Source organism: Bos grunniens, chromosome 27 (assembly GCF_055505025.1).
Source record: "Bos grunniens cultivar Pamir isolate PY7600 chromosome 27, Bosgru_T2T1.0, whole genome shotgun sequence".
In the NCBI taxonomy this organism is placed as follows: domain Eukaryota; kingdom Metazoa; phylum Chordata; class Mammalia; order Artiodactyla; family Bovidae; genus Bos; species Bos grunniens.
In genome coordinates this window covers 41,982,842-42,005,958 of record NC_141191.1, presented here as the reverse complement: position 1 = coordinate 42,005,958, position 23,117 = coordinate 41,982,842, and the positions used below count along the sequence as shown (strand labels likewise).

Below are 23,117 nucleotides of genomic sequence, written 5' to 3'. Positions count from 1 at the left end.
CATGGATTTTATATATTTTATTTACATGTGCATTTACTCTGGGAAGGAATAATTTTATTTAAAGCAGGAGCCAAATCTGGGCGGTAACCTATTTTTGTAAATAAAGTTTTATTGGTACATGCCCCACCCCACTCATTTACTCACTTGCCTGCAGCTGCTCCCCAGCAAGCTGCAGAGCTGAGTGGCCGTGACAGAGACCATATGTCCCACACAGCCTGAGATACTTACTGTCTAGTCCTTTACAGAAAGAGTTTGCTAATCTTGTCTTAAAACATTAAAAAAAAAAAATTGTGGGACAGTTAGACTAGAAATGAGTGCCTTGTTTCTCGGTTATAATCATGTTAGGTGGATTCCGGAAGCCAGTTCTGGACCAAGCTGGTCCCCAGGTCCGTGATCTTGGCCAAGTCATTTAACTTCTGGAAGCTTCAGTTTCCTTCTGTGAATGAAAGTGGAAGTGAAGTCACTCAGTCCTATCTGACTCTGTGCGACCCCATGGACTGTAGCCCACCACACTCCTCTGTCCATGGGATTGTCCAGGCAAGAAGACTGCAGTGGGTTGCCATTTCCAGATCTTCGTGACCCAGGAATCGCACCAGGGTCTCCTGCATTGCAGGTGGATTCTGTACCAACTGAGCTCTCAGGGAAGCCCCCTTCTGTGGATAATGGAGGTTAAAAATCTGATAATGATACTGATCTCTGCTCTTCTGTACACTTATGCCACGAGGGAGCAAGGGAGGCAATGTGATGAAAACCCCCCTGGGGTCCTGTGTCACCAGGTGGGCTGCTGGCGGCTGACAGTGGCCGAAATGGCCATCACGTATTCCATAGTGCACAGGATATTTCGGCAAGGATGTCTACGCAGACTTCATTCTTATGCTTATTTTTCCACCAACCTTTATTGGGCACCTGCTGTGTACTTTTAGTCACTGAGCATTCAAAGGCAAGGCAGCTGCAGCCTCTGTGTGCTGGTGACGTGCCCAGCCATGGCAGCCTCGGGGACCATCTTTGCTGTCTGGTATTTTTAGTTGTCCGTCTGCGTGGGCCAAGAACAGTGTCTCCTAACTTCTTTTTAATCCGGCATTTAGCACGATGTCTGGTCTTGCCGGTTGCTCAATATATACATGTCAGCACTTGGATGTTGCTGGCTCGTAATCATGGTCCCGTCCGTCTGCACACCTCCACCCCTGGTGGCCCATCCAAAGTGCTGGAACTTTCGGTTCAAGCAGTCGTGGAAGGCTCTCAAGCTGATTGAGATCGCCGTGGCAAGGAGGTGTTTGGGGAAGCTGTTCCGGGGTCTGTGCACACGGATTGGGGTGATGCGCAGAGCTGGGTGGAAGCCACACCTGAGTGGGAGGGTGAGGAGGTCAGGCTGGCACGGTGCTCCGCTCCTCTTAGCCTAGGGAGGACCACATGAGGAGGGATGAGTGTTCTGAGCAGGACGATGGAAGGAAGGGGCAGCATCAAGACTCCTGTTGATGTTTTAATTGGAGCAGTTGCTTTACAACTTTGTGTTGGTTTCAGCTGCACAACAGCATAAATCAGCTGTAAGTATCGTTGTTGCTGTTCAGTGGCTCAGTCGTGTCAGACTCTTTGCCACCCCGTGGATGGCAGCACGCCAGGCTCCCCTGTTCTTCACTTTCTCCCGGAGCTTGCTCAGACTCATGTCCATGGAGTTGCTGATGCCAGCCAGCCATCTCATCCTCTACCGCCCTCTTCTCCTTTTGCCTTCAATCTTTGCCAGCATCAGGGCCAGCAAATACATATTTCTATAGATAAAAGAAATATGCCCTCCCTGGGGAGCCTGCTCCCCTATCCCACCCCCAGGCCGTCACAGCGCACCGGGCTGAGCCTCCCTTGCTCCACAGCGGCTTCCCGCAGCTCTTTCACACCTGGTTGTGTATATGTGGATGCTACTCTCTGAATCCGTCCCACCCTCTCCTGCCCCCGCTGCATCCGCACGTCCATTCTTGACGTCTGCGTCTCTCTCCTGCCCCGCAGATACGTTCATCTGTACCATTTTCCTGGATTCCATAGATGTGCGTTAATAGGCACTATCTGTTCTTAGCATATCAAGACTTGCGAGTGATGTGGAGAAGGGTGATGGGAGGTGAAGACTGTTGAGGTTGATCAGCACAGGCACGAGCCCCTGATCCTGGAACGATGGTAACTCTGCTTGAAGGGCCGTGGACAGGCGCTGGGCCCAGTCCTTCACTGTGATTCATCGTTGAATGTGCACGGTGATCCGGTGAGGGCTATGAAGTTTTTACAACAAGTGGAGACTCAGAGACATTAAGGAACTTCCCAAAGTCACACAGCTAGAGTTAGGATTTGAACCCAGACCAGCAGGCTTCAGAGTTCACATTTCTAGCCACATGCCTCAGCTTGTCTGTCAAGATGGAAAGTTCCCCGAAGAAAGGAATGTCCCCAAAGACCTGAGCCTTGAGGCCTTCTCACAGCTGGTAAAAGTTTCTTTGAATTATTTTTTCAAGTTTTCCGTAGCAATCTCTTCTTCTTTTTTTTAAAAAGCTTTACTGAGATTAAATTTACATATCATTCAGTTCAGGCTTTTAAAGTATACAATTAGTGGGTTGTAATATATTCACAGAGTTGTGCAACTACCACCGCTATCTAATTTTAGAACACTTTCATCATCTTGAAAAGAAAATCATAGTGGTTCATTTTATGTGTCAACTTGCCTGGGGTGCCGTGGGGTGCCCAGATACTTGGTCAAACATTATTCTGAGTGTTTCTGTGAAGGTGGGTTTTTTTGGTCTCTCTTTGCTTTTTATTTTATATGGCAGTATAGTTGATTTCGGAGAAGGCACTGGCACCCCACCCCAGTACTCTTGCCTGGAAAATCCCATGGACAGAGGAGCCTGGAAGGCTGCAGTCCATGGGGTCGCTAAGAGTCAGACACGACTGAGCGACTTCACTTTCACTTTTCACTTTCATGCATTGGAGAAGGAAATGGCAACCCACTCCAGTGTTCTTGCCTGGAGAATCCCAGGGATGGGGGAGCCTGGTGGGCTGCCGTCCATGGGGTCGCACAGAGTCGGACACGACTGACGAGACGCAGCATAGTTGGTTTACAATGTTGTGTTAGTTTCACATAGACAGCAAAGTGATTCAGTTACACATACATTCATTCTTTTTCAGATTCTTTTCCATATAGGTTGTTAAAGAATATTGAGTAGAGTTCCCTGAGCTCTACAGTAGGTCCTTGTTGGTAATCTATTTAATATACAGTAATTGTGTGCTCAGTCACTTTAGTCATGTCTGACTCTTTGCACTCCTATGGACTGTAGCCCGCCAGGCTCCTCTGTCCATGAGATTATCCAGACAAGAACACTGGAGTGGGTGGCTGTGCCCTCCTCCAGGGGAGCTTCCCAGCCCAGGGACTGAATCCGTGTCTCTCCTGTCTCCTGCACTGGCAGGTGGATTCTTTACCACTAGCGCCACCTGGGCTGCATACAGTACTGTTTGTGTGTTAATCCCAAACTTCTGATTCATCTCTCCACACCACATTTCCCGCTTTGGTGACCATAAGTTTGTTTAGCAATTTCTTTTATTTTTTTTTACTGTTTATTTGTTTATTCAGCTGTCAGGATCTTCATGACATTTTGCGGGATCTTTCCTTATAGCACAGCACTCTCTCTGTGGCGCATGGGTTCCAGAGCACGGAGTTTCCAGAGCACGGGGGTTCCAGAGCTGGGTTAGGGTTAGTGGATTCCAGAGCACAGGGGTTCCAGAGAGCCGCGCGTGGGTTCCAGAGCACGGCGAGGGGGTTCCAGAGTGCGTGGGTTCCAGAGCGTGGCGAAGGGGTTCCAGAGCGCAGAAGTTCCAGGGTGCATGGGGTTCCAGAGCGCACCAGCTCAGCAGTTGCGCTGTGTGGGCTTACTTGCTCCTCTGCACATGGGATCTTCCTGGACCAGGGATCGAGCCCATGTTGCCTCCGTTGCAAGGTGGATTCTCAACCCCTGAACCACCGCAGAAGCCCCAGCAATTTTCTTTTTTAAGAACTCAAACGAAAGCACTTTGACGCCCTTGTCCCTCTCACATGAAGAAACAGTGAGAAATCACTGTTAGGGAAGAAGAAAAATCAGCCATGTTAGAGCATCTCTCTAATCTGAACACACCATGTAGAAACATAAGAATCTTTGAAAATGAAATCTCCCCCAATGCGTCCCTTGGAGCAGATGTGTGTCACCATCTCCCTCGCTAGCTCAGTCATCGGGTTCCTCCACTAGAAGCTTTGCGGGTGTTTCCGGTCGCCCCCTACGCCCTGGCCTTCCCGGAAGACCCGCCCCTCCTGAAGGCATCCCGAACCTGCAGACAGGGACAGCAGAGCCATCACACAGCCTCGGGTTTCCCTCTTGTGCCAGATACATCCTGGCTAAGGAGGTGGAAGTGGTCCACTGGCAAGAAAGGGAGCAACCGCCCAGGGAGGGGTCGGGATCCCTCCTCTCCCCTCCCCAGCAGAGCCCCCAAGCTGGGGGTGGGCGAGCCACGTGTGGCCTGAGTTGCACGCAGAGTCGCCCGCCCTCGGACCCTCGTCTTGTATATTCTCGGCAGGGAAGGTGAGGGAGGTGTTCCCGCCTGCTCTGTACATGCCTCCTGACCCCGGGGTTTGCTTCTAGGGGACTTTCCTACCACACTGCTTTGACTGGAAAGGAGCAAGCGCATTCTTGCTCCCCCTTTGGCTTCTTTCTGTTTTAGTTTTCCAGTTTTACTTTTGGTCCTTAGGCATGGGTCTGCTTGACATGGTCTGTATTTTCTCAAACTTGCTGCCAGGGTCTCTGCCAGCCTCCGGCCAAAGAAGCTCTGCAGGATCACAAGACAGGATGTCAGTGTCCTGTCCTCGCCCCACACCGGGGTCACACCCGTTCTCTTGAACCCAAATCACGTGCCTGCCAATTCCTGCTTATCCGCTCCCTACTGTATGACCTCGAGCAAGTTCCCGCACTAGTCCTCACCTCCAGTGTCTTGACAGGAAGTATTTTTTAGAAATAATGACGAGCTCACTCATAGACCCATTATGGGGTCAAATGAATTAATACATGTCAAATGCTTAGAACAGGATGGGGGTGGTGCCTAGCCCTGCGTACGTGCTCCGTGAGTGTCGCTGTTAATATCGCCCTATCATACTTGTTTGCCGGGATGAGTTTCCTGTCGTCTAAGGTGTTGGTCACATTAAAACATGGCTTGCCTACCTGCTCCCAGATACTCCAACAAAGACTCAAATGTCATGTTCTGTTGTTTACCTGGTGTGAGCCCAGCGGTGTGCTATACATGCTTGTCATCCCCATTTCCCAGATTAGGAAACTGAGGCCCAGGAAGCTGACCTGACCTTCATTTGTACCATTTCTTTCTTTCTTTCTTTTTTTTTAGATTCCACATGTAAACGCTGCTAAGAGGCAGCGTCAGGAACTGGGCCCCTGCCTCTGTCTCCCTGGCTGCAGGAAATTTTTTTTTTTTTTTTGTCCTAAAGTTCATCCCACAAGGAGTTTCCTTACCTTTGAGCAGGGTTCTTCAACCTCAGCTTATTTCTAATCTGGACCAGACAGTTCGTCGCTGTATGGGGGGTGGGGGAGGGGTGTCCTGTGCACTGTGGGATGTTTGTTATTTGCTCTTATTTATTTGACTGCTCTGGGTCTTAGTTGCAGCACGTAGGATCTTTGTTGACACATGCGGGATCTAGTTCTGTGACCAGGGATCGAACCCCGGCCCCCTGCATTGGGAGCTTGGAGTCTCAGCCGCTGGGCCACCAGGAAAGCCCTGTATAGTTGATTTACACTCTTGTGTTAGTTTCAGGTATACAGCAAAGTGAGTCAGTTTTTTATATATATATATAAAGTGGATATGTGTTTTTTAGATTTTTCCCATGTAGATCCTTACAGAGTTTTGCATAGAAGTGACCTGTGTTAACTATTGGCTATCTATTTTATATATAGTGGTGTGCATACGTCACCCCAGTCTCCCAGTGCATCCCAGCTCCCTCCCTTCCTCCTTGGTAACCATTAAGTCTTGTTTTCCACGTTGGAGATTCTAGCTCTGTTTTGTAAGTAGAGTCACTTGCACCACTTCGTTTAGGCCCCACATATAAGCGGCACTGCCTGGCACCTGTCTTTCTCTGACTTACCTCACTCATGAATGATAATCCCAAGCTCCATCATATTGCTGCTTGTGTGCCTACTAAGTCACTTCAGTTGTGTCCATTCCTTTCTCCAGGGGATCTTCCCAACCCTGAGAGTATGTGTGCAACTTGCCTGGCACAATGTTCAGTAAGTGATGGTCAACCCAGACCTCCCCATCCGTCCACTTTTCCCTGGGACTGAACCCTCATCTCTTACATCTCCTTCATTGGCAGGTGGATTCTTTACCACTAGCACCCCCTGCTGCAAATAGCACTGTTTCATTTTTTATGGCCGACTAATATTCCATTATATATATACATGTGCCACATCTTGATCCATTCCTCTGTGGGCATTTAGGTTGCTTCCGTTTCTTGGTTTTCGTGAAGAGTGCTTCTGTGAACACTGGGGTACATTGTGGGATGTTTGGTAGCATCCTTGGCCTGTGATCAATAAATGCCTGTAGTTGCCCCCAGTTATGGCAGCCAGAATCTCTCCAGACCTTGCCAACTATCTCTTGCTGCTGCTGCTGATGCTGCTAAGTCGCTTCAGTTGTGTCTGACTCTGTGCGACCCCATAGACGGCAGCCCACCAGGCTCCCCCCTCCCTGGGATTCTCCAGGCAAGAACACTGGAGTGGGTTGCCATTTCCTTCTCCAATGCATGAAAGTGAAAAGTTAAAGTGAAGTCGCTCAGTCGTGTCCAACTCTTAGCGACTCCATGGACTGCAGCCCACCAGGCTCCTCTGTCCATAGGATTTTCCAGGCAAGAGTACTGGACTGGGGCGCCATTGCCTTCTCCGAACTATCTCTTAGGGGGCAAAAATCAGTGTTAGTTAAGATCCACTGTTCAATGTTTAAAAAGTTGGAGGGAAAAGTGGACGGATGGGGAGGTCTGGGTTGACCATCACTTACTGAACACTGTGCTGGGCAAGTTGCAAACATACTGTCTCTTTCACCAGCAGAAATTTTAGGATTATCTGCAGTGTCCAAGAGGACACTGGGGTAAGAGAAGGAAAGAAAACTCTCTGGCCACTAAAGTAATCAGGGGCAGAAGAGGGATCCCAGCCAGGCGGTTCTGGCAGCAAAGCCCATGACCTTCCCATCACTTCCTCAAAGGGTTTTCAGCAGGTTCAGGGCATTTTAGTTCTTTTTAGGAAACAAGAAAACCCAGATGATGAGGATTGAATTGGTTTCTAAGTTATTTTGAAGCCACTAATATGAGTGTATACCTGTAAAATAACAAGAAAATATAACAAAACGACACTTCTTTGCAGCAAATGGTGACCCAGTAAGTACAGCATTACTTTGTTGCAAAAGAGGGGTTGGCTACATTCTAGTGTCTTTACCCTTGAACTTACTCAGAGCTGGGAAGAGTGGCAAAAATTTCCATGTGACAAAATGTACTCTTTTAAAACTATTCCCCTAAAGTATCCTCCCCTCATTACTTTTCTGTAAGGCTGGTATCAGTGTGATTTTCAAATATATTTATGGGATATAAGCAAAGAATTGTATATCTAAGATGATATACATTTTAATGCTCTTGTTTTAATTCACTGTGGGTGTAAGAAATTTGAGCAGATAATAGAATGTTATTTGTTAGTGTAATAATTGCTTTTTAAGAATTATGGGAATCCTGATTGGAAGTAGAATATAAGACTGAATCATTTGGTGTGGAGATTAACTCTTCAGGGACCTTCCTCTTGCGATGCAATTAGCTTCATCCATACTGGACTCCAGAGACTGGGTCTAGCGTTTGTTGCGTTAACGGCTTCCATTTCTGATGCCTCTCTGCTCACATCATTAATAAGTAGTTAGATGTGTCGGGCCGTTAAGTGATTTTAAGAGAGAATTTATTTGAACCTGTTACACGCTATCTTAGTCTGTCCTGGAAAATAGTGATCTAAAGCATCGTCTGTTACAAACGTCACCTAAAACAACCTAGGAGATAATTTTCGACTATGTTCCTTGAAGCAAGAAAGCATATTATAAAAATGAAATGTAGGTGTTGAATGTGTCATAGTCCCTTAGGAAAATACGACAGCGCTTCCCATGGTAAAAGTCAGTCCCAGGAATAATTTCTGCTGCTGGCCAAGAGCCCAGGCAGGTGTAGCTGCAGTACAGGAACATCAGTGGATCCTCCGCCCATCTCTCTCGATAAGGCCTAGACTATCTTGTCAAATTTAACCATGTCTTGATTCAAGTCAGTGTTTGGAAAATTATAAACATCGATTAAAAGAAAAGGAGGTACCCAACCCTGCAGTTCTCCAATGCCAGTAAATAGGCCCTAGCACATCACACCTAGCGATGTTCCTAGCAGAGGAAGGAGATGGGTTAAAAACCTTTAAAAGCTGTGGGTTTGAGTGAAACAAGAGTAATAAGGAGACTTCCCTCGAGGCCCAGTGGTTAAGACCTCGCCTTCCAATGCAGGGCCTGTGGGTTCCATCCCTGCTCCGCGAGCTAAGATCCCACGTGCCTCCTGCTCAAAAACACCAAAACATAAAACAGAAGCAATATTGTAACAAATTCTATAAAGACTTTAAACATGGTCCACTTAAAAAAAAATCTTAAAAAAAGAGTATCTATTCAGCCAGTTACATCTCTTGTAAAACTAACAGTCTTTGTGTTTAAATTTCTGAGATGCTAAGGCGCCTACTTCGGGGGCCCTCCCTTCCCTTTCCCCGGGGGCTGGAGGCGGAGTCAGTGCGGTTCTGCCTTAGTTTCAGACTAGGAGGCAGCCCTGGGCGCTTAGTATGTGCTCAGTAAATGGTGGGTGCTGTTAGTTCAGCTCTCCAACTCTGACCCCCATCCGCCAACTAAAACCCACTGCCAAAATTCCGTGGGAGAAGATGCAGGCTTCTGGTGAGCATAAACACACTGGCAGCCTGGAGATCTGAATAATGTACTAACTGCCCAAGGAGGGGAGGGTTCGGGGCGGCCCTGAGCAAAGGGGAAGCCGGCACAGTCCCCGTGCCAAATTGACTCAGCAGATTGTTTGGGATTCCGGAGAGGTTAGGACAGTAACAAGGCATTTTTATGTCCGGGTGTCTCCGATGTTGCCGCTGGGCCTGGGAATTATCTGGGGCTTTTGTTAACATGCCTGTTTGGATTCGGCAGGCACTTCTGGGGCGGGGCTGGCGGGGCGCGCGAGAGTCTCGCCTTCCACCGGGGTCCCAGGTGGTGCCGAGGCAGGGGCCGCAGCTTGGAAGGCCATCCTTCCTTTAAGGGCTTGAAAAGCAAAGTCCTCCCCGCCGCTCTGGTCCCCTGCCTGTGCTCAGCACCTGTTGCCCGCGCGGTGAGAATAGCAGGGGTTCTCAGAGCGCCAGCCCCAGCCCTGGGCTAGCATCCCGGGCGACCCGGGCAAGCACACACTCCCTCAGGGTCACGGGCAGGTTACTGAGTCAAGACTGCCGGAGCCCGCCCCGGCGTCCCCCCCGCCCCGACCTCCCCTCCCCTTCCCCAGACCCGGGACTGATCTCGGAGCTGCTTAGGGATAACAAAGCCAGCAGAGGAGCGAGGCAAGACCGTTCCAAACCCGAGGTTTTTTTCTTTGGCAATCACCTAATTTTCAAATGCGATTCACAGATTTGAAAAATCCCCCGAGTGTGGAAACAAACCGCTTTTCCTGAAAGATGATTAAAAGCAGACCCCGCCCCCACCCCCACTGGAAAATTAAATGAGCGGCCGCAGCGAGGTCCCCCGCGCTCACGTGTAAAGACTATTTTAATAGAAGGGCCGCGTGCGCGCGCGCGCATGCGTACGCGCCCGCAGCGCAGAATCTGGTTCTAATTACTTGTACTTTGGTTGAACTTTGGCGTTTCCTTTGACTTTCTCCCTAATGTATGTGAGCTGTGGGCCTTGCGATCCTGCAGTGCATCCACAGAAAAAGGAGGGGGGGAAATCCAGACCGGCTCTCTTCGGTGCCAACAAAAATGAAACCCAACTGAATGTTTTGACCAAATGCAACACTTTGCGCTTCTCCCTTAATTAGCTGAAACGACTCCCTCCCACCGGGTCCCGGAGCTCGAAATTCCCCGGCGGCCATGCAGGAAATGCCTTTTGCTTTACAACTCCGTTCTTTTTCTTTTAAGGCTCGGCTGCCCAGAGAGTGCATTAAAATGCTGTCTTAATCATCGAAGGTTCTAGTAAAAAAGGCAAGACTTTCATGACGCGGGATGCCTGCCCCGCCCGCGTCTAATTAGGCCCAAGTAAAACCCTGAAGTCTGTCAACATGGCTTACCCAGCTGTAAATTAATTCTCACAAAGAAAAAAAAACAAAGAAAAACAGTATACTGGGCCTTCTCTTAAAAATGTTATCTGCTACTTAATCTAACCTTTAGAAGAATGCCAAGCATGTTAGGAATTGTGAAGGGAGCTATTGTTAGAAGCTTTTTGTGTGTTTAAATGACACTCAGGTGTGTTGTAACAACAAGGACATTTATACTGTGTTTTCTCAGGTGAGTTAAGTTATAAGCACCAAGTCCTCTTAACATGCAATCGCATTATTATTATTTATTTATTTATTTTTTGCCCCCCCCCCCTTTTTTAATAAATTAAACCTCCAGAGTTGTGACAGTGTTTAAGAAAGCTGTGACACTTGGGAGTGCTGATATTCTGCTTTTGTGCAGAATCTGGTCGGTGGAGACTTCGTTTAGTTTGCTTTTGTTTTGTCTGCAGACAACCTCGGAGTTTGGAGTCCTTCAGAGCTGTGCTTCTCACAGTGCCAGCTTCAGTCCCTTGCCAGTCCTGGAAGAAAGGGGCAGCTAGAGCAGATGTTTAGAAATGTGTCCAGCAATTTGACAGAGTAATTTTATGTCTAGAAGAAAAGCGTTTTTTTCCCTCTTTTTAACTTGTAGCTTGTGTTTTGAGCATCTTTTCTGAAATTCCTTTTTTCCTGGAGATTTCATTTTGTATCTTTTTCCCCCTCGAGATTTGCTTTTATTACTATCAATCTATGATAAAAAAAAAAAAAAGAAATAGTCCTTTACCATAGATAGTCTGAAAATCACTCATTTAAAGCAAAAGCCTTCCTCACCCCCAGCGCCCCGCCCCCCCCCCCCCCCCCCCCCGCGAAGTCTGCTGCTGATCGTGGTCCAGACACACCTGGAGGAGAGTTAGTGTGAAGGCAATCAAGACTTGGATGGCTTTTCTGAAAGGAAGGTGCCTCTAGCTTTGTTTGCCCGAGTGACAGCCGCCTCTGCGTGGCGGGGACGGAGAGGTTTAGCATATGAGCTAGAAGCTTCCGTCAGTGCAGGTATGGATCGGCTGTCTCCTTTGGCAGCCTGGAGAAGGCCCCTGAGCACCTCTGGTGCTGAGTCTGCTCTGGGCAGGGCCCCGTGGAGCCCAACATCCACCTCGCCGGAGCACAGAGCTTCCTGCTTGGCGGTTCCCTGACGGCCGGTCTGGCGCGCAGTTAGGCTGCTGTTGTTGGAGAGGCAGCCACCTTGAGCCAAAACTGAACAGGACAATAGGTAAGCAGGGGAATAAAGAAAAAGTGGTCCGGATGAGTCCTCAAAGGCTGCTTTTCCCCAAACTGAAATTGCCACAGGAGGGCTGGAGTGCCATTGTTTTATTGAATGACACCAGCCTCCACCACCCCCCCCCCCCCCCCCCCCCCCCCCCCCCCCGCCAGGGAAGTCTAAAAACTGCGTTCTTTGGCCTGCCTGACATCGCTGAATGAGCTAATACCCGACACGTTGTCTGCTGAGCCTGCAGAGTTTTTGAGCAAAAATTTTATCATTCCATAGACTGATTGTGCTTGCTTGGAATAAGGAACAGAATGTTTGAGGCCTCTCAAGGGCATTTGATGAATCTAACTCTCATTTAAAGGGACTAATAGATTATTGATTTAAGCAGGATGACAGGGAGCAGATCAATGGCCAGGCACTCTGTAGCTGTCTTAAACACCAGAACTGAAGGGAGCTGTGGGCTGCCCACCTGACTTGTTCCCCACTGTCTTCATTGGGGTCGAAATAAACGGGGATCACGGGGAAGGGGAGCACTAATAAAAGTTGGCCAAAGTTATGTTTTTGCTGTGTTACCGAAAAAGCCAGAGAGTGCCTTGAAGTTCAGATCTGCTTTTATATTGATGCCATATCCTCGTTGTAATTCTGGAGCTCGTGATGGCTTGTTTGCTTAAAGCCAGCTTTGGCAGTCTCACGGCACCACTGAGATTCCCACGGAAGAAGTGAGAGACCAGCGTTTATCCAGTTTGAGGGGATGTTCGACTATATACAGTCAATTAATTCTTTACCACCGATGGGAAACTTTTTCCAAAGATCACTGTTTCTTGCTTCATAAAAGTCTGTTCTATTTATGTTTGTGTGGGGTGCACGCATGGCACGTGTAGGATTCACATTGCAAACCACAACAAAATCAATTCTTTCTTCCAAACAGCCTGGTCACCTCCTCTGGAAGACTCCCATGATTTTTCTGAGCTGAATAAGGCTTATATAGCCCTCTCTGATATGTTATTTATCCGTGGTTCCCAAACTGCTGCAATTTGGATTCACCTGGGAATATTTTTTAAAAAGCGCTGATGCCTGGCTCCCACTCCCAGGCATTCTGGCGTAATCGGTCATAGATACAGCCTAAGCATTAGGAAGTTTTAAAGCTCCCCAGGTAGTTCTAATATACAGCCAAGTTTGAGAACCACTGTATTATATTTCTAATTGTTAGTTTACTCTTCATTGGGCCAAACTTAAGGGATTACACCATGTACCGTCCGTAGCATATAACATACGCTTGGCATGTTACAGCCACTCAGGGAATTAAACAATTAAGCACATGAGCATCCGTTGTACAAATATGGGAAAGTTCATAGCACTGCGGGTGAAATCACCACAGCCTTAGAAGTCCACAGCATTCACTATTGATTGCTTCCAAATAGAACATTTTCATCTGTACAACTATTCAGAAAAAGTCTTCTGATCCAGTCTTTGGTTATAAGTGACTCCCCTCCCCTGGAAAGGCTTTTATGGACGTTTTATAACATGTCTCAGGATTTTGAGGCCTCTCCCCTTTCAGGTGCTTTGGCAAAGTTGCGTGGGATTAGATCGCCTGCAGTTGTTTCCTCTCTTTGGGAGGGAGGGATGCTGGACGCTCTCAACACATGAATTCGAAGCGGCGTATTTATGGAAATTACACCCACTTCTAAAATTTAGGAGGCAGCTCTGACAGCTGAGTCCAGCCCTAACAAGACTCTATTTACAACTTTGCTAAACTGAGCCAGATTAGCTGTTCTACACGGGCCAGTGGGACGTTAAAATACACTCTCCCCACCCTGCACGCAACTCAGGACCAACTGTGGTTGTGATGACCCAGCTTGGGCCCTGGAGGGGAACTAAAGACACACAGATAAAACCCATCAGAAACTTCTGGAAGGCGTTTAGGGGCAGACTCACTTACATTGATAGCTAGGAGTATAAGTTGACACAGCCCCTCTGGAAATAACAAAATAACCATACCTTTCGAATTAATGATTCTACTTCTGAGAATTTATCCTAAGGACATAGTCAGAGATGTGCTGAGATTAGCTACAAAGATACTCATCATGATGGAATGTTTTGTGGGAAAGAATATTTATTGACAAGGAAACAAACTCATGACACAGTAAGTTAAACAAAGTTGCAAACAGAATCTACAGTATAATTCAAATTTGTAAAATGAACGAAAAACATTTACATTCACGTAAAATGTTTTGTAGGACAGATGCCGAGATAACAATAATTTTCTCCGAGTAAAAGGACTGTGGGTAATTCTGTATGGGTTTGTTTTCTTAGATTTTTTTTTTCCAGGGCTCCAGAAGCTTTTAATTTTTTAACTTCTCTGAAATCAGGCTGTCTCTCACAAGCACTCTTGGATCATAATTTAATTGGCAGTACTCTGTCTTTCTTAAATGATAATGTAGAATAACTATGCATTTTATAATCAAGGGTAACTCAGAATCAGTGACACCCAGTAATAACAACGGCAGTAGCGGTATCTTGGGTTTTTTAAAAATTGAAATATAGTTCATGGGCCAATATTGTATAAGTTACAGATGTACACTATAGTAATTCACAATTTTTAAAGTTTATGTTCCATTTATAGTTATAAAATATTGGCTCTATTCCCCATGTCGTATCCTTATTGTTGTTGTTGAGTTGCTAAGACATGTGCGATTCTTTGTGACCCCATGGACTGTACCCCTCCAGAGTTCCCTGTCCATGGGATTTCCCAGGCAAGAATCCTGGAGTGGGTTGCCGTTTTCTTCTCCAGGGGATCTTTCCTAATCCTGAGATCAGACCCGCGTCTCCTGCGTTGCAGGTTGATTCTTTGCCACTGAGCCACCAGGGAATCTCCTTGTATCCTTGCAGCTTATTCTGTATTGTTTCCCTAGATTTTAGCAAACAGTGGTATATCATTTTGTACCGCTTTCTTGTTGATGCTGTTCTGACTCATTTGCTTTCGATGAAGCTGATTAGCTTAGTGTGAGGCATCCTTTTGCATCTGTAGCTTGATAGCTGATCTGATGAGCTTTTGTGACATCCTAAATGCGGACCTTCCTATGCAACACGTGCTGTGATTGTGCCAAGCTACCCAGGAAAGACTATCCTAGATTTATCTACTAGGCCTGTGCAGCTCTAATGAATTCATTCCAAGATTCTTCTGAATTATGAAAATACTATAATTATAGTTGATTCTCTTCCAAAGGGATAATTAATTACTTTTAAAGGAAGCAAATGAGTATTTGAAAGCTATTTGGTTTCTAATTTTACCATTTAACAACTTAGAGGGGCATTTGGGGCTTGGAATGAAGACAAAGAAGGAAAATTGGGAAAGCTCTTGTATTAATTCATTGAATACTTATCGATTACCCACCTATGATGTGCCAGAACCTCTTCTGGGCCTGGAGCAGAGTTATAAACATTTCATCTAAGTTCCTTGGTTTCCCCAGACCCATGCTTGTGGGGTAGCACAGGCAGAATATAAAATGGTGTGCACAGACATTCTAAATTTAGACACTAGTTGGGTTTTATAGAATATAAAATGAGATGCAGTGACCAGGAGTGGGAAGGGGCCTCTTATTTAGAAAAGCCATCTGTGAGGAGCTGACATTTGCTCTAAGATGTAGGAGAGAAGAGGCGTGAGACATATGAAGGTCTCGGAATTTCCAGATATGGAGAATGCTTAGTGTGACACCCGTAAAACTGACACCGGAGCTTGGCCTGCTCAAGGGATGGAGCGGACACCAAGTGTTTAGAGGTCAGTCCAGGAGGAAACTCACTGCATCCGATGACATCACTAAGGCGCCGTATCAGGGGTAGCCTTCCTGAACACCTAGCAAGGAGTTTGCTGTCCTCGGTGACTGCTGGAGGGCTTTGGGCAGGTTCGGGAGAGGGTTGGTTTTAACTCTGGAGCACCTATCTGACTGTGTTTGCAGAATGGACCCGAGGCTAGAAGAGAGCAGGCCGGGAGGCCAGTGCAGAGCCTCCTGCAGCACCTGAGGTGGGAGATGCTCGTGATCGCTAGGCTAGCCTGGTGCCAGGATCCCGGACAGGAATGGGTGAGCAGTACCTGTAGGGAGGAGGGCCGACTTGACTTGCTGAAAGTTGGGCTACAAGACAATCCAGTCAGTAGAATAGCTGGTCTGGGAGATGACGAACAGTGAAACGACTGGGAGTTAATACTCTGAGAAATATACTGAATGTTGTAAAGTGGTTGGACCTTGGGAGATTCTGGAATGTTATTTGACCACTTTCAGTCACTCTCTTCCCTACTTCCATCATCATTTATGAGCAGTTTTGCCTGTAATAGAAATAGAACCACGTCTTGCTTTGATTTGGAGCATAAATCTGGGGGGTGGGGATGGGAGAATACTGGGGGTTGAAGTTCTGCAGGTTTGTATTTCTCATGGATTCGGGATGGTTACATAATGAGATGGGGGTCCCCTGTTGGTAAACCTAGAATAAAGAGCAGCATCAGTCTGAGCCATTATTAATGCAGTGCTGTGCTCTTTAAGCATTACTTGTCCAGTCACCCAGCGGTTTGGTTCAGATGCAAATCTGACTCCAGGGTGGCTCAGTGGTCAAGAATCCACCTGCCAGTGCAGGAGACAGGAGATACAGGTTTGATCCCTGGGCTGAGAAGATCCCCTGGAGGAGGAAATGGCGACCCACTCCTGTATTCTTGCCTGGGAGACCCCATGGACAGAGGAGCCTGGTGGGCTACAGTCCAGGGGGTTGCAAAGAGTCGGGCACGACTGAGCACACACTGACCCCATGGGCTTGAGCTGAACCCTGATGACCACAGTTTCTAATCAGCTCTGTTGCAATGCTGATCTTCTGGTCCAAGGGGGGACCCTGAATAGCAAACATCTCGCCCCCATTGCTCTTCGTCATGCTCAGCTCTGGCCCCGCGCTGAAGACCCTCCCCATTGTTGGGTGGCTGTCTGGGGCATTTTCTTCCTTTGCCCCAAAGGAGACTTACTTTTGGTTAAGTTACTGCAGGGTCAAGAAGGTCATCCCTGAGACTGTTAATTATACTGGAAGCTGGTGGAACAAGAGTTGAAAGAGCCCTGGGTGTGCGGTGTGAACATCTGACTGTGTCCTGGCTCCACCACGGCCCTGTTGGTTTTGGATGAGTCACTGCGCTCCTCTGAGTTTCTGTTTCTCTTGAGGCTAAAACGGTGATAACATGACCTCCCTCCCGGTGCGGAAGTGTTCTGCCAATGAGAGAGACATGCAGGATTGCTTTGTGAACTGCAAAGACCCACGTTAGCGGTAGATACCCCTGTAGTGCCCACCCTGACAGCTGGCCTTGGGGGCCTGTCCTGGCAATGTTGTAGCTGAATTGGGGACGGAGGCCTGTGAACCCGCTGGGGGAAAGTCATGAACTGAAACATCTTTTCTCCCTTTTCTCCCCCTCCGCATCTCTGCCACAGCGATTGAGACCCAGAGCACCAGCTCCGAGGAACTGGTCCCAAGCCCCCCGTCTCCGCTTCCGCCGCCCCGCGTGTACAAGCCCTGTTTCGTCTGCCAGGACAAGTCGTCCGGGTACCACTATGGGGTCAGCGCCTGCGAGGGGTGTAAGGTGAGTGCCAGCTCCAGGTCTGGGACGCCTTGACATCTATCCCAGCCTCTCCCATCAGTCTGGTGGTCTGGGCTGTGTTTGATGGTTTCATTTCTTCCTTATATAGCTCATTAGTTAAAAATGCAGAAACTTCTCCAGCTGACTGATGGAAGCCAAATGTTCCAGGGCCCTTAAAATAACCCATAGCAGTTCTTTTCAGGTAACAAGAGCCTTTTGAAGGCGTCCTGAAAAGCATCACCCTATTTCTCTTTAGAACACGCCGTCTGGTGTCTTTGTAGTTTTATTTTATTTTTAAATATGACTGACAGTCCCCTGAATCAACTTGCAGAGAATCCAAGGTTGAAATTGGGATTTATCTTCTGGCTGTTTCCTCAGCCCTGTGGCCTTTGAATTACAGTTTGATTTTCAGCCTGTAGGGACTCGCTACTGTGTGTGGGTCATAAATTCAGGGGAGCTGGATTTAAAATTCCAGCCTACGGAGTCGTGGAGGCTGAACATGTGTCAGAGACTCTATGGCTGCTTTGAATCAAACTAGACAGTCGTAATCGAGTCCAACAGGCTTAATTGAGTGAAAGAGCTTCTTACTTTTTTTTGAAGAGAGAGGAAAAACAAAGAATGACTTCATAGGCAGATCCAACTCACCCACAGACAGTCTTTCAAAGGCTTTGTGTCTGTCTTGAAGCCCTTCGCTAGATACATGGCTTAATTTCTATTCTCGCCGGTGGCAGTTCAGGTGTGTTGTTTAATGTGGAAAATTACAGCCCCCCACCCCCCCCACTCCCCACCCCACAGCCCCCCGGGTGTTCCAGGGCATTTTGTCTTTGGCTGATGAGGGTGGGTACTTACTGTGTGCTCGGGGTCTGTGACAAACCATCCTGAAATGGCGTGGCTTTGAGACCACAGCCTTTTCTTTGGTTTGCAACTCATGGGCCAGTGCTCTCGGCCAAGTTCCTCTGGGGGGTCCGCGTGGTCCTGGCCGTGCTCCACGTGGACTGGATCAGCTGCAGGTTAGCCGGCTGGCTCTGCTTCTGAGGGTGCTGTCCATTGTGGGATGGGGGCCTCTTTTCCCGATGGGCTGGCCCCAGTTATTCCCACGGGCAGGGTTCCAGAAGAGGGCACCAGGCTGTTAAGGCCTCCAGAGGCCCAGAGGTGGCAGGCTCTGGCCCCTGACACGTTCTGGTGTTGGCCAGAGCAGGTCAGAAGCCCAGCCTGTCAACTCAAGGGGTGGGGACATAAACCCAACCTCTCAGCCCAAGGAGTGGCGAAGACAAGATGAGAGGTGGGAACACAGGGGAAGGACCGATCGGGTCTTTGTGCATTGCGTCTGCCACGCTGTGTGTCTGCTGGCCTGGGAACACGATGAGGGGGACCCGGGACCCTCACCACAGCTGTGACTCACCCACAGCCGGCCGCCAGAAGAGCCGCGTGAGCAAACACCCAAGCGTCAGCCCCGCAAAGAGATTAGGTGACTTTTCCTTCCTTCTCAAGTCATTTGAATAAGCATGTATTCGTTTACAGGGTGAGGCCCGCTTAGGGAAATTCCTTACAGCCTGAGGGACATCTCTTTCTCTGGGATCACGTTGGCGTGAAAGGAAGGCCACTTCCTCCAGTAGCCTTAGATAGGGTGGGCAAGGCAGTGAGCATGGGGGCCAGCTGGCAGCTGGGTGGAAAGTGAAGCTTTTGTGCCCTCGAAGTACTGCTCAATATCTGTAACCCCTCGCAGAACCTACTGAAATTTACCCTGAGATTTGGGAAAGGTTCAGAGAACCCCAGTTCCTTCTGTCCGTGTGTTGTGCAATGCATAAATACATCATTTTCTAGTGCGCATTTGAAAGTTAAATGCAAGGACACTCCTTTATTTCAAAAAACTTTGTCATCTTAGGTCCAGCAGCCTTCATGAGGGCTGTTGTAACTCCACTCACCTGCTCCCTTTGTGCCCTGGGAAAATAAATGAACCAGCGTGTCTGCTTTTGCCAGATCCCAGGCCCTGCCCACGTGTTAAGCTGTTTCACAATCTCTGAAGGACAAGCTGTTTTAATCAGCTCTTAGTCAGCTAGTTCTCTGACCTCCTGCACAGGATTCTGACTCTTTTTAGGAAAAACCCCAACAGAAACAAGACCGGGACCAGTACAAGCAACTTTGATGAGCTTGGAAAAGCTGTTCAGAGTCCTGCTGGGGTATATCTTTTCAGTAAAGAACAGTAAGCCCCAAAAGGTCAGGTGAGCTGGCCAGCCAGTTGTCCAGCTTAAGGATTAAGCCCACCATAGCTTTGGACTATGGGTGGGTCTCTGATAGCGTGGGCCGCCTTGCCCCCTGGTTGCTGAGAAAGACTGGTCTGCATTTTGGCTTGCTGGGAAGATATAGTGACAAAATTCATAGAACTGAAAAGCTTAAGAAGCCAAAAGTATGATGTAATCACCAAAGAAAAAAATATAGAACTCTAAAAAATGAAATATAACTTTTGTTTTCATTTTAAAAATGACCAGTACAGTGCAGACTTTATTGTATTTAAAAAAAAAAAAAATAGAACATTAAAATAACCAGTGTTCTACCCTGGGAGAGAAACCCCTGTTAAACCTGTTTTTCTATTAGTTATATGCACATTGTCATTATTATTATTTTTTTTTTTTACCAGAATAGAATTTTATATTGTACACTGGTTTTGACTTTCTTTTTAAATTTAATAATCTTTCATGACCAAAATGTAAGCAACTGCATAGTTTATAAGGCTGTACCATTAATGTAGTGGTTTATGGCACGTCACAATTTATTTAATGAATCCCCTATTGTACAACTGAGGTGTTCTGGTGTTTCTCTACTATAAATAATGCTTTGGTAAATAGCCCTCTTGTTTATCTCTGATAACTTACTTAGGATAAATTAGTAGAGGTGGAATTTCTAGGTCAGTGGCTCTGTAGATTTTTAAGGCTTGACCAAATTGCTAAAATGCCTTCTAAAAGACGTTTATCGGTGTAAGCTCTGTTAGTCTGATAGAGTTAATATTATTGAAGACTATTAGGACTCTCTCCCTTGTAATAATAAGGTAATGAGTCAAGAAACAACTTCTCAAACAAACCACAATCTGGTTGTTTATAACGGACCCCATGCCTGGTGCCGTTTCGGGCTACCAGCAGATCGATGCCATGGCCCCCTGCTGACCTGTAAGAGTGGGCTCACCCTTTGCCTGGAGATCAAAGATCGCAGCTCTAGACTGGAAGTCCTTGCTCTAAAGTAGGATTCCCAAAGAGAACCCAATTTATATCTTTAAGAAGGAATATCCACAGTGACTCCTGCCTGACGTGACCAGGGTGACCTTATTGACTATTGTTTCGGGGAGAGAACCTCTGTCTCCCTAGGGACCAGGTGGCAGTATCGGTCTCAGAAGCTGATGAGCGGGCCGTGGGCTACCTCTGGGAACGGTCAGCAGCTGTGGGTTGACGCGGCATCACCATGGCAACATAACCACTAGCTGTCCCACAGGGATGTCCCGTTCAGGGGATTTCCAGCTAAGCGTTGGCAAATTTTTACAGGGGACAAAGGGTGCATAAAACTTTTACAGGGGACCAAGGGTGCATAAGATGAACATGCGGCGTAGTTAGCTGAGAAGGGGTAACAGTATAAAGTTGTAAAGCTGAGTTTCAGCTGTCTTTAAGAAACAGTTGCATTGCTCATAGCTAGAATTTGTGTAAAGTTTTGACCTTTATCATATTTTAATATTTCCATATTTGTAGCTTTCAAAGGGTGTGGGATCTACAGTGAGAATACCAGGATTTGACTCCTAGCTAGGCCGTTTTCTAGTTTTCTGACCTTGGGCAAGCATCTTTAATTCTCTCTGTCTCTCTCTTTTCTCAGTTGGAAAAACAGAGCTAATCAGATCACCACCTTGTAATACTGTTGTGAATGTAAAATGAGTTACTATGGAGCATGTACTTGGCACATCGTAAGCGGTATATGTGCGTAATTATTCTTTTGTACTGTCATTAACGTATTATGGTGACTTCTGTACACAGTACGGTAACATCGGCTAAAATCTTAGTATTCTTTCTTGTAATGTTCTTTGAGAAATTCCCTGTTCCCTTGTACACAAGGAGACACTGCCTCTTTCCTTCAAGACTTAGGTTGAGACCTAGCCAGTGCTTGGAACCTCCGCTGATTACGCTAGGACAGGGGTTGGCACATTGATTCTGTAAAGAGGAGACAGTAAATATTTTAAGCTTCAGAGGCCATATGGTTTCTGTTACAGCTACTCAATTCGGCCATTGTTGCATGAAAGGACGTACAGACAGTATGTACATGAATAGGCTTGGCTGTGTTCCAATAAAACTTTATTTATAAAAACAGGCAGTAGACCATGTTTGGCCCTTGGGCCTAGTTTTCTGATCTCTGCAAAAGTAGACGTGTGTACTTAGTCGCTCAGTCGTGTCTGACTTTGTGACCCTGTGAACTGCAGCCCACCAGGCTCCTCTGCCCATGGGATTCTCTATGCAAGAATACTGGAGTGGGTTGCCATGCACTCCTCCAAGGAATCTTCCCAACCCAGGGATTGAATCCCTGTTTCTTGTGTCTCCTGCATTGGCAGGCAGGTTCTGTACCACTAGCGCCACCTGGGAAGCCCATCCAGTTTCTAAAACTCAGAAGCTGATGGCCTGAAGCATTCATGCCAAAGGTGGCATCAGCTCTCTCTGGTGGACTGTGGGGCTAGGACAGCTGCATCCCTCTCCTGCCTGCCCGGTGTCCATGGCAACAGCTTCAGGACCACTCTCCCTATCTGTTCCTCCACCCCTCATCCCCACTCAGCTCCCACCTCCTTATCACCCAGAGCCAGAGATGAGCAGTTTCCTTATAAGTCAGCTACTTCCAGAAACACCTGGTTTACTTTGGAGATGTTTATGGGATATATTTTATAATCTGTTGTTGTTGTTGTTTAGTCACTCAGTCATCTCCAACTCTTTATGACCCCATGGACTGCAGCAGGTGGGCTTGCCTGTCCTTCACTATCTTTCAGAGTTTGCTCAAAGTCATATCCATTGAGCCGGTGATGTCACCCAACCATCTCATCCTCTGCCGCCCCTTTCTCCTCCTCCCTTCAATCTTTCCCAGCATCAGGGTCTTTTCCAATGAGTTGGCTCTTCACATCAGTGCATCAGAGTATTAGAGCTTCAGCTTCAATATCAGTTCTTCCAGTGCATATTCAGTGCTGATTTCCTTTGGGATTAACTGGTTTGGTCTCTCTCAAGGGACTCTCAAGAGTCTTCTGTAGCACCACAGTTAGAAAGCATCAATTCTTCAGCGTTCAGCCTTCCTTATGGTCCAACTCTCAGCATCTGTACATGACTCCTGGAAAAACCGTAGCTTTGATTATACAGACCTTTGTCGGCAAAGTAATGTCTCTGCTTTTTAATATGCTGTCTAGGTTTGTCATAGCTTTTCTTCAAGGAGTAAGTGTCTGGATTTCATGGCTGCACTCACCATCCACAGTGATTATGGAGCCCAGTAAAATAAAGTCTGCCACTGTTTCCATTGTTTATCTATTTGCCATGAAGGGATAGGGACAGGTGGCATAATCTAATTTATTAAATGCTGAGTTTTAAGCGAGCCTTTTCACTCTCCTCTTTCACCTTTATCAAGAAGCTCTTTAGTTCCTCCTCACTTTCTGCCATTAGACTGGTATCATCTACATATTGATATTTCTCCCAGCAATCTTGATTCCAGCTTGTGCTTCATCCAGTCTGATGATGTGATGTACTCTGCAGAGAAGTTGAATAAGCTGGGTGACAACATGCAGCCTTGATGTACTCCTTTCCCAGTTGTGCACCAGTCCAACAACAGGACTGGTTCTTAACCTGCATACAGGTTTCTCAGGAAACAGGTAAGGTGGTTTGGTATTCCCATCTCTTGAAGAATTTTCCACAGTT

At 47.2% G+C, this 23,117-nt stretch overlaps 1 protein-coding gene and 1 long non-coding RNA gene across 39 annotated transcripts in view; one reads left to right on the top strand and one right to left on the bottom strand.

Moving 5' to 3' along the window:
* RARB (retinoic acid receptor beta) overlaps window positions 1–23,117 on the top strand; it is a 592,139-nt gene that overhangs the window by 423,698 nt on the left and 145,324 nt on the right. For 18 of the 37 annotated variants that reach the window (XR_015156377.1, XM_086380780.1, XM_086380789.1 and 15 more), the window contains one exon: window positions 17,054–17,202. The exons of 2 other annotated variants lie outside the window; for them this stretch is intronic. Coding sequence is in view for 23 of the 35 variants with exons in the window: in XM_086380780.1 (XP_086236906.1) it covers window positions 17,054–17,202 (149 nt within the window). In the remaining 12 variants the exon portion in view is untranslated. Of the gene's footprint in view, window positions 1–8,849; window positions 8,992–11,459; window positions 11,601–13,600; window positions 13,741–16,770; window positions 16,893–17,053; window positions 17,203–23,117 lie in introns of those variants that run through there. 17 more of the 37 variants (XR_015156374.1, XR_015156375.1, XR_015156376.1 and 14 more) reach the window with 8 other exon arrangements.
* Window positions 9,198–22,897, bottom strand: LOC147343880 (uncharacterized). Of its 2 annotated transcripts, XR_015156378.1 has the most exons (5): window positions 18,049–22,897; window positions 16,600–16,834; window positions 12,171–15,918; window positions 11,233–11,584; window positions 9,198–10,875 (listed from the first exon to the last, which is right to left on the bottom strand). It is a non-coding gene; the product is annotated as an uncharacterized LOC147343880 (long non-coding RNA). The 2 variants fall into 2 exon arrangements; XR_015156379.1 differs by lacking the exons at window positions 16,600–16,834; window positions 18,049–22,897 and having other exon boundaries at window positions 12,067–12,176.